This window comes from Saccopteryx leptura, chromosome 2 (genome assembly GCF_036850995.1).
Source record: "Saccopteryx leptura isolate mSacLep1 chromosome 2, mSacLep1_pri_phased_curated, whole genome shotgun sequence".
Lineage (NCBI taxonomy): Eukaryota > Metazoa > Chordata > Mammalia > Chiroptera > Emballonuridae > Saccopteryx > Saccopteryx leptura.
This window is the reverse complement of record NC_089504.1, coordinates 325,069,071-325,078,481: the sequence shown is the minus strand read 5'-3', so window position 1 is coordinate 325,078,481 and position 9,411 is coordinate 325,069,071. Positions and strand designations below refer to the sequence as shown.

The 9,411-nt window shown below is 47.0% G+C and overlaps 1 protein-coding gene across 1 annotated transcript; it reads left to right on the top strand.

The window, feature by feature from the left end:
• Positions 1-511: 511 nt before the first annotated feature.
• On the top strand, positions 512-9,144 carry CHCT1 (CHD1 helical C-terminal domain containing 1). Its single transcript, XM_066366235.1, has 6 exons — positions 512-562; positions 1,652-1,753; positions 2,034-2,209; positions 2,676-2,775; positions 6,132-6,273; positions 9,113-9,144. The coding sequence occupies exons 1-6, from the start codon at positions 512-514 to the stop codon at positions 9,142-9,144; spliced, it is 603 nt and encodes a 200-aa protein (XP_066222332.1).
• The last annotated feature ends 267 nt before the right edge of the window (positions 9,145-9,411 follow it).

The window sequence follows — 9,411 nt, the reverse complement described above, 5'->3', positions numbered from 1 at the left end:
AGAAGCTCTAGCTCAATAGTGATTGGCTGTATTCCATTTTCTCAGGACCTTCTAGTCCTTCATTTCAAATCCGGAAAGGACTGTTAAAATCCTGGTCCTCACTCTCAGAGAGCCCACAGTGTAACTGAGGCGGCATGAATGGTCATGCAGGAAAATTTCTTTGGAAGCCTTACCAGTTTTCAAAATCCACAGCACCTGACCCTCTTGGGAAAAGGGGTGCCGGCATCTCCTGGCCAGCTGTGCACTCTAAGTCCTGGGTCTCCCCAGTACACCTTGCTCACTTTTTTAGTCCAGTTCCCAGTTGAAGGAGAAGGCTGGTGGTCACCCTGAAGAATGAGAGATTGGAAGGGGGAGGGGGCTGGGTTCTGTGTTGGTAGTTGCCATGGTTTTCACCTGAGTTCTAGACCCACCCTGTCCACTCCCTGAGACACCAGGGTCACAGAAGCAGTAGGTCAGAGCCTGAGGGGACGTGAGGAGTGCCACTCTGGAGCCCACCAGCACACCTGTTGTGATGGAGCCCTCAGATGGGCAAGGAGGGGAAGGGGACAAGCCTTTAGCAAAGGTGACATGGGGCTGGGGGTGAGAGGAAGGGAGGAAGGGAGGATCCACATGGGGCTGGTTTTAGAAAGCAGAGACTATGAAATTCAAGGAAGAGGACAGAAAATTGGTGAGGTGCACGAGTTAGCAAGAAGCCAAAAGAACAAGAGAAGGTTAATTCATTCAAATAGATCCCTTTAAAGGATGTGTACTACTTGCAAGATGGTGGGAAGTTTTCTGTAAAGGGGATTGATTGTTGGTTATAAAGAAACAAAGTCTCTCCTGTGTGTACACATGCACATGCATTTGTGTACGTGGTTGTGTGATATGTTTATAAAGTTGATCAGCCAGAGTCCCCTCTCTTAGGAGGAGCCTTTGTCTCGTACCCTGTCCATCCACCTCTCTCCCTTATCCTGATCTCTCTCTTCAGAATGGTCTGGGCCTGGATCTTCCTTGTTTGCCCTGAACACAGGCAGGAACTAATGCTCACTTTTTGAGAGGCTTTGAAAGGGTCAGGTGCAAACCCAGCCATGTCAACCTAATTCTGTGCTCTGACTTCAAGTATTATTTCACAATCACTTTGTCTTCATTAATTAGATTTTTTTTATCCCACTTCTGTCAGCAAATTCCTTCTCATCATTACCATCACCACACATTTTTCTGAGTGCCCATTAGAGTGGCATGATGCTAAAGGTCAGGGAGAGAAAGAAGTGGGCCTGGGGCTTAGGCACTCGGTAAACGAATCCCTGCCCATTCCTCCAAGGACTGATGACAGTAGTCTTGTATATAACCAGGGATAATGATATCTAAGCTCATAGGACTTGTGGGGGAATAAAATGAGTTAATGTTTATCACATGCTTTGAAAAGTTAGCTAGTGTACTATGCTATAATTATTATTTTAAAAAATGGTTTGGACATTCTAGGTTTTCTAAGCAGGGATTCTCAGAGACAGGTTCTGGGCTCAGGCTCACTCGTCTCAGTGCTGGGTCAAGGAAAAGTTCACAGTGGAAACAGAAAAGGGCTTTGGTCGGCATTTGGATCAGTGGTTGTCCAGCATTGCCCCTCACGAGCTGTAGCCCAAACCCTCTGACCTCCAACCCTGCCTCCTCCCAGGTGATGGATACACTCTGCTCAGAGGGGAGCTCCAGCACCGTCCCTGCTAGAGGCTCACTTGTGTGCCAGGCCAAGGGCCTGGACCAGTGTACCTTCAGAATTGTGAGTAAAGAGCCATCCCGGGACCCTGTCCCCTGTTCCCCACCAGTCAGGAAACCTGAGTCAGAAATTGGCAGGCCTCAGATCCACAGCTCATCCCCCAGTTGTCATCCTCTCGAGAAAGAAGTGGGGTAAGACATTGACTGCAGCCACCCCACTGAACACATGTAACCCTTCCTGGGTCCTAAGGGTGACATCTGGACCAACCTGCTAGTTACTTGGGGCTGCCCGTCTGCCACTGCTTTTCTCCAGTGGCCCCTCACTTCACCTGTTGCCCCTTCAGTGTAAAGAATATCTAAGGCCATTAAAGAAGTTCCTGCGAAAGTTGTACCTGCCCAAGGACCTTCCCCAGAAGAAGAAACTCAAGTACATGGAGCAGAGCCTGGTGGTCCTCGGCGACCACATCAACACCTTCCTGCAGCATTACTGCCGAGCTTGGGAGATCAAGCACTGGAAAAAGTAGGGCAGCGTCCTTGCCCTTCCCACTACACCCACTCCTGGGGCACCCCCTCTACATTGAAGGCCACACCGCAGTCAAGACCCCCTCATCCTTCATCTTTATGAGAGAGTTGGGATCCTGGAGTGGGCATGGTGAGGACGGGGTGGAAAGAGCAGGGCTCTCTACTCACTCAGGGCAGCATTGGTTCCCCATGGTTGTACCCACAGTGGACAGAAAACTCCCAGGTCATTCCCCCATCCCTGAGGAGAATGACTTCTGATTGAACAATGACTGTGTGGTATGGATGCTCATCACCAGGATGGGGTACACAAGGTCTGAAAAACCCCGTATCTCCATGCCCCCAACTGAAAACCAAGGAGGCAGCACGTGGCCCATTTCTCCCTGGGTGCATCCTGGCCGCCAGACAGATGCTGAAGGGCAGAGGCTGAGCTCTGCCTCCCTCAGCCTCAGGTTTCTCCCCTGCAGGAAGCTGTGGCGATTCGTCTCCCTCTTCTCGGAGTTGGAGGCAAAACAGCTTCTCAGGTTCTACAAGTACATCAAGAACAACCAGCACACTAAGTTCCTGGTGAGGCTCTCAAGAAAACGCCTGCTGGGCCCGGCTGAGGGTGGGTTGGTGTGTTCTTGGACCGTGGGGGGAGGCCTGGGGCTGAGGCGCCTTCTGCTAAAACCAGCACCCCTCTAGTCCTTCCCACAGCCCACTCCCTGAGGAAAACCCCACTGTCTCTAACTTTACCCCTGCAGTGGCTCAGAGTGGGACTGAAGAGGACAGACTCAGTCGGCTTCCAGTTCTTGATCCTATTCCCCCTCCGCACCCACACACTAATGGGAACATGAGCGAGACACATGCCTTCAGAGCCATGGGTAGGGATGGTTGAGGCCTGGCAGAAAGGCGCAGCAGCTTGGGAAACGCTCCAGGGACTATCCACAGAGCCTGGCCTGGCTTTGCCCAAACCAGTGACTTACACCTTCTGAAAAATTATTAAGAACCTCCCAAAAGCATTTGTTTATATAGGTTTATCTATTGATATTTTCTCTATTAGAAATTAAAGCTGTGCCTAACAGGTGGTGGTACAGTGGAGTGTCGACCTGGGACACTGAGGTCCTAGGTTTGAAACCCCAACGTCGCTGGTTGAGTGAGAGCTCATCCGGCTTGAGCTCAGGCTCTCCAGTTTGATTGCAGAGTTGCTGGCTTGAGGATGGGATCATTGACATGATTCCAAGGTCACTGACTTGAGAAAGGGGTCACTGGCTCAATGGAGCCCCATGGTCAAAGCACGTATGAGAAGCAATCAATTAACAACCAAAGTGCCGAAAACACAAGTTGATGCTTCTCATTTCTCTCCCTTCCTGTCTCTTTCTCTCTTAAAAAAAAGAAATTAAAACTTAAAAAAATTTCAAAATGTATATCTACTAATCCATTTAAAAATAAAAGCAAGTGCCCTGACCAGATAGCTTGGTTGGCGAGAGCATTGTGAAGCATAGAGGTTGTCAGTTTGATTCCCGGTCAGAGCACATACAGGAACAGATCAATGTTCCTGTCATCTCTGTCTGTCTCTCTCCTTTCCTCCCTCTCTAAAATCAATAAAACATTAAATTTTTTTTTCTTTTTATTTATTTATTTTTTATTTATTCAGTTTTTTAGAGAGGAGAGGGAGAGACAGAGAGAGAGAGAGAGGAGAGATAGAGAGAGAGAAGGGGAGAAGGAGCTGGAAGCATCAACTCCCATATGTGCCTTGACCAGGCAAGCCCAGGGTTTCGAACCGGCGACCTCAGCATTTCCAGGTCAACGCTTTATCCACTGCGCCACCACAGGTCAGGCAAAACATTAAAATTTTTTTTTAAAAAAGCAAGTAATCCATTACATAATTAACATAAATAATTCTTATGAGACATAACTATATTTTCCAAAACAAAACAATTTAGTGAGAAGAGTGACTGTTTTAAATTTTTACAAATCTCTTTAGTGTCAAGCTTACTAGAAGACAGCTGGATTCTCCTATCTGCTTCTGTAGTCAGTCTTCTATTACATATTGATTTGGTTGAAGTATATCAAGAAAATCCAGCCTTATATAGATATGTAGTTGCAAGAGAGAGTAGCTTATTAGCATTTTCAGATAAGTATGGATGCTTTTCTTGGATACCACACAAAAACTCAACAAGTGGCAGTTACTTAATTGCAGTGTGGAATCTGAAACCATATTAATAAACATTTTTAAAAATAGACTTTTTTTTTTTAGCAGTTTTAGGTTTACACAAAAATTGGGTGGAGCCCTGACTGAATAGCTTGGTTGGTTTAGAGCAGGCGTCCCCAAACTATGACCCGCGGGCCGCAATGCGGCCCCCCGAGGCCATTTATCCAGCCCCCACTGCACTTCTGGAAGGGGCACTTCTTTCATTGGTGGTCAGTGAGAGGACCACTGTATTTGGCAGCCCTCCAATGGTCTGAGGGACAGTGAACTGGCCCCCTGTGTAAAAAGTTTGGAGACCCCTGGTAGAGCATAGTCCTGATACACAAAGGTTGCTTATTTGAATCCTGGTTAGGACACATCCAGAAACATATACAGATTGATGTTTCTGTCTCTCTCTATCCCTTACTCTCTATCTAAAGTCAACAAATACATTTAAAATTTTTTTGAGTGAAAAGTACAGAGAGTTTCTATATACCACTTCGTCCTATCCCTACTTATTAGCATATTGTATTAAAGCAGTACATTTGTTCTTATTGATGAGCCAATATTGATACATCTTTAACTTATAATGTCCATAGTTTACAGTAGGGTGTACTCTTTGTGTTGTACATTCTATAGTTTTCAACAAATGTATAATGACATGTATCCACCATTACAGTATCATATAGAATAGTTTGACTGTCTCCCCACCCCCCAGGACTCCACCTAGTCTCCCTCCCACCTCCCCCCCAAACCCCTGGCCACTGATCTTTTCACTTATGTCTCCAGTTTCGCCTTTTCCAGAATGCCACATAGTTGGAATCACACAATATGTAGTCTTTTCAGATTTGTATCAACAAACTTTTCACACTAGGTTTCATTAGAGTCCATCAGCTTCCCTCTTACACTTTTGAGTTGGACCCACTTTGCAGGGGGTCGGTGGAGTCAAAATATATTAAAGAACCCCAGGGGTTCACAGAGCATACTTTGAGAAGCTGGTCCAAAATAATAATCATAGATAATAGTTTCTACATGCCAGACACTTTATATTCTCTCCTATAATCTTCAAAAGTAACCTTAAGTGGTAATTAGGATTACTGCCCACAGTGTGGAAGTGAAGATGCTAAATGTAGGGAGGTAGAGTAACTTGACCCAGACCACATAGCCAGTGAGATTCAAAGAGCCAGGTTCAAACAATCTGGCACAGAGGGAAGCCCTGCTCTCAACATGCCCCGAGTCCCCACCCCCACCTCCAAACTCTCTACCTGTGCAACTTTAACCAAGTCCTCCCGCTCTCCGGGTCAGCATTTCTTCCTCTGAACACAAATGGGTGGCTCAGTTCAGTGAGTCCTCCTCTAAATACCAGAGGCTACCATTGTAGTGATTCCTGGATTTTCACCAGGCAATAACATTTCAAAAGATATTTTTAGGCTCTCAATTTTAATTTTGAAGAGGACTTTTAAAACATTGTTTCACTGCAAACACGAGGCACTCTTAATTTAAAAAAAAAGAAAAAGAAAACGGAGGACCTACCTCAAAGTAAAGAACCACCGAAGAAGCAGTTGGCAGCCTGGCCTCCATGTCTCCATGATCCTTTCTCCCATCTCTGTGACTTTCCGTCCTTTGGGGCCAGGCAAGGGCGAGGCTTTGGTGTAGCCAACCACATCAGTTTCCCAGAAAGGGCAGGGCTGGCACGATGGCACTTGGCCGCTCTCTTCTCCACCGTCTTCTCAACAATGTGACCCCATTGCAGGCAGCATTCTGTCCCTTGGACGCTCCGGAGAGCTCCTTGCTGGGCAGCCAGGAAGACAGTCTGCCCAAGCTCTGCAGCGCCTGGGGACTGCACAGCAACATCAGTGGCATGAAGGAGAGGCTGTCCAAGATGCAGGCCGAAGGTGGGGTCCATGTCGGAGGAGGTAATGCCCACTAGGTGTGAGGGGAATGCCTGAAGGGGGTGGGGTTTGCAAGCAGAGACTGTGTGGCCCAACCTGAGCCACCGGACACATTCCTCTTCCTGCCTTTCCATCTTCTCTTTGCCTCTGCATTTCTTTTTCTATCTGTTTTCTTTCTCTTTCTCCACACTTTTTTCCCTCTTTTTCATCCCCTTCCTGACAGGTGTGCTTAGTATAGAAAGTGGGTGAGGCACCGGTAAGTATAAATCAGGAGGGAAATCACTCGTCACCCAGAGGTCGTGACCATCAATGTCTTGGTGTGTTTCTTTCAGTGTTGGAGGCCTCATGATACATACAGTTTTGAATTCTGCATTTTTCAGTTAACATTTAAGTGAAGGTGCTTTTCCATCTGACCAGAAGCAGAGCAGGGACCATTTCTAGTGCCCACAGTGAGGGCTCTCAAGGAGTATCCTAGCAGCAGCAGGACCCACTCGAGGCATTGGGTTGGGTATGGGCTAAGGGAGGGGTTCACTCCCATAGGGAGGAGAAGTCCAGCCAGTGGCCTGGGAAAGGCCTTCCCGGCAGCTTTGGCCTTGGCACTGACTGCACTGTCTGACTCTCTGAATGAAGGCTGTGGGGGTGGGGACAGGGACTCTTCAATGGGAAGGGTCCCAGCCAAGGCTGGAGCCTATGAAGACCCCTCCTGTGCACTGAGGTTCAGAAAGAATTTGGAGCCACTTACCCCTCACCCTTCTGGAACTGGCTTCTGGGTCCACAGGCAGCTGCTCTTACTTAGCTACTATCAGGAGAAAGTGAAGGCAAACAGTTTTGCCCAAGACCTCCGAGTAGGGACCTAAGTTGGATCCAGGTGTTTCCCTTGAAGGCAGACTGGCTAGGGCTAACGCAGACCAGCTGCCCTCGGGACCTTGTCCACTGGTCACACAGCAGGACTGAGTGGGAGAGTAGGAACGAGAGCAGGTCAGGTGCCATGGGCATGGGTGAGGCAGCTACGGAGACCCAGAATCCTGCCTGGGCTCTGTGTGGGCCCCTGGCTCAGTGCTAGTTTAAACTGGGAAAGTGAAATGTACAATGGAATGAAGACCAGTCTGTCATTAAGATGATCTCTAGACCAAGCAGTCCCTGAGTCAGAGGAAGGTGAGCTCCAGACTTTCCGGCCAGTCACTCCCAGTACCAGGTGTTTTATGGCTAGCAATTTAACTTAACCCCTGCAGCATCCCATGAGATGAGTATTATTACCTTCCTTTTACCAATGAGCAAGCTGAGGCCTTAGGGCAAAGGGTGCTTAGAGGAGGCAAGTTTAGGACAGGCCTCAACAAAAGAGATAAGGAGGAGAAGTGGGGAAGGGAAGGGGAGGAGGTGGGAGGAAAGGTGTGTGCAAAGGTGAGGGGCAATGAGCAGCCAGTCTGGGCTCCGAGGCGAATGGCAGAGCAGGTTGGACAAGTGCAGGATGGGGGGCAGTGATAGAGAAAGCTTTGGTTTTTTTTTGTATTTTTTTGAAGTGAGAAGTGGGGAAGCAGAGAGACAGACTCCCGCATGCGCCCAACTGGGATCCACCCAGCATGCCCACCAGAGGGCGATGCTCAGCCCATCTGGTGTATTGCTCTACTGTAACCGGAGCCATTCTAGCACCTGCGGTGGAGGCCATGGAGCCGTCCTCAGCTCCCAGGCCAACTTTGCTCCAGTGGAGCCTTGGCTGCGGGAAGGAAAGAGAGAGATAGAGAGGAAGGAGAGGGGGAAGGGTGGAAAACCAGATGAGCGCTTCTCCTGTGTGCCCTGACTGGGGATTGAACCCAGGACTTCCAACCGGGACTTCCACACACTGGGCTGATGCTGCTCTACTACTGAGCCAACTGGCCAGGGCTGATAGGGAAAGCTTTGGATGGTAGGTTAAGAAGTTTGGCTTTCATGCAATTTTTTAAATTTTTTAATTTTTTTTTTATAGAGACAGAGAGAGAGTCAGAGAGAGGGATAGATAGGGACAGACAGACAGGAAGGGAGAGAGATGAGAAGCATCAATCATCATTTTTTTGTTGCGACACCTTAGTTGTTCATTGATTGCTTTCTCATTGATTGCCTTGACCATGGGCCTTCAGCAGACCAAGTAGCCCCTTGCTTGAGCCAGTGACTGGTGAGCTTTTGCTCAAACAAGATGAGCCTGCGCTCAAGCTGGCGACCTCAGAGTCTCAAACCTGGGTCTTCTGCATCCCAGTCCAATGCTCTATTCACTGTGCCACCGCCTGGTCAGGCTATGCAATTCTTAAAATAATGTTTTCCTACTACAAACATAAGCATATCATAGAAAATTAGATAATGCAGATTAGATATTAGATAATACAGCAAAAATAAAATATAAACACATTGTCATTGTCACTGCTAGCACTTCCCAAATGTTTTGTTATGCATATAAAATATGTATTTTAACCAAAATGAAACCACGATGTGTATACTTTTGATTTGAACTTCCTTTTTGCAGTGAATTATACTTCCATGTCAATATTTTCATTTTATCAAATGTTGGATCAAATACGCCCTATTCAAATTTTCCCCAGTAGTCAAAGATATCTTTTGCACTGTGTAATGCTGGTGGTCAAGGTCAGGCAGGTCCACATTGGATTCAGACAGACAGTAGAGAAACTGCAGAGCGAAAAAGCGATGGGCTATTCCTATTTAATAGAGTCTCACAACAGCAGACGAGCAAACAGGCAGGGGAAAACCTCTTCTCATGGCAGTGGGCAAACAAACAGCAAAACGGCCCCTTGCAGTGGTGGGCAGGCAATCCGCAATCTTCTATGCACCCTGAGGGCAAGCACCCATAGCAGAGGTCGGGAACCTTTTTTGCTGAGAGAGCCATGAACGCCACATATTTTAAAATGTAATTCCGTGAGAGCCATACAATGACCTGTGTACATTACGCATTATCCAATAAAAATTTGGTGTTGTCCCGGAGGACAGCTGTGATTGGCTCCAGCCACCAGCAACCATGAACATGAGTGGTAGGAAATGAATGGATTGTAATACACGAGAATGTTTTATATATATATATATATATATATATATATATATATATATATATATATATATATTTTTTTTTTTTTTTTTTTTTTTTTTTTTTAATTTTTC

Coding starts and splice junctions, on each gene's coding strand:
- CHCT1 (XM_066366235.1), top strand. CDS start 512: ATGGAGCCCTCAGATGGGCAAGGAGGGGAAGGGGACAAGCCTTTAGCA. Junction 563..1,651: donor GGGACAAGCCTTTAGCAAAG/GTGACATGGGGC, acceptor GCCTCCTCCCAG/GTGATGGATACACTCTGCTC. Junction 6,274..9,112: donor GTCCAAGATGCAGGCCGAAG/GTGGGGTCCATG, acceptor CCCATAGCAGAG/GTCGGGAACCTTTTTTGCTG.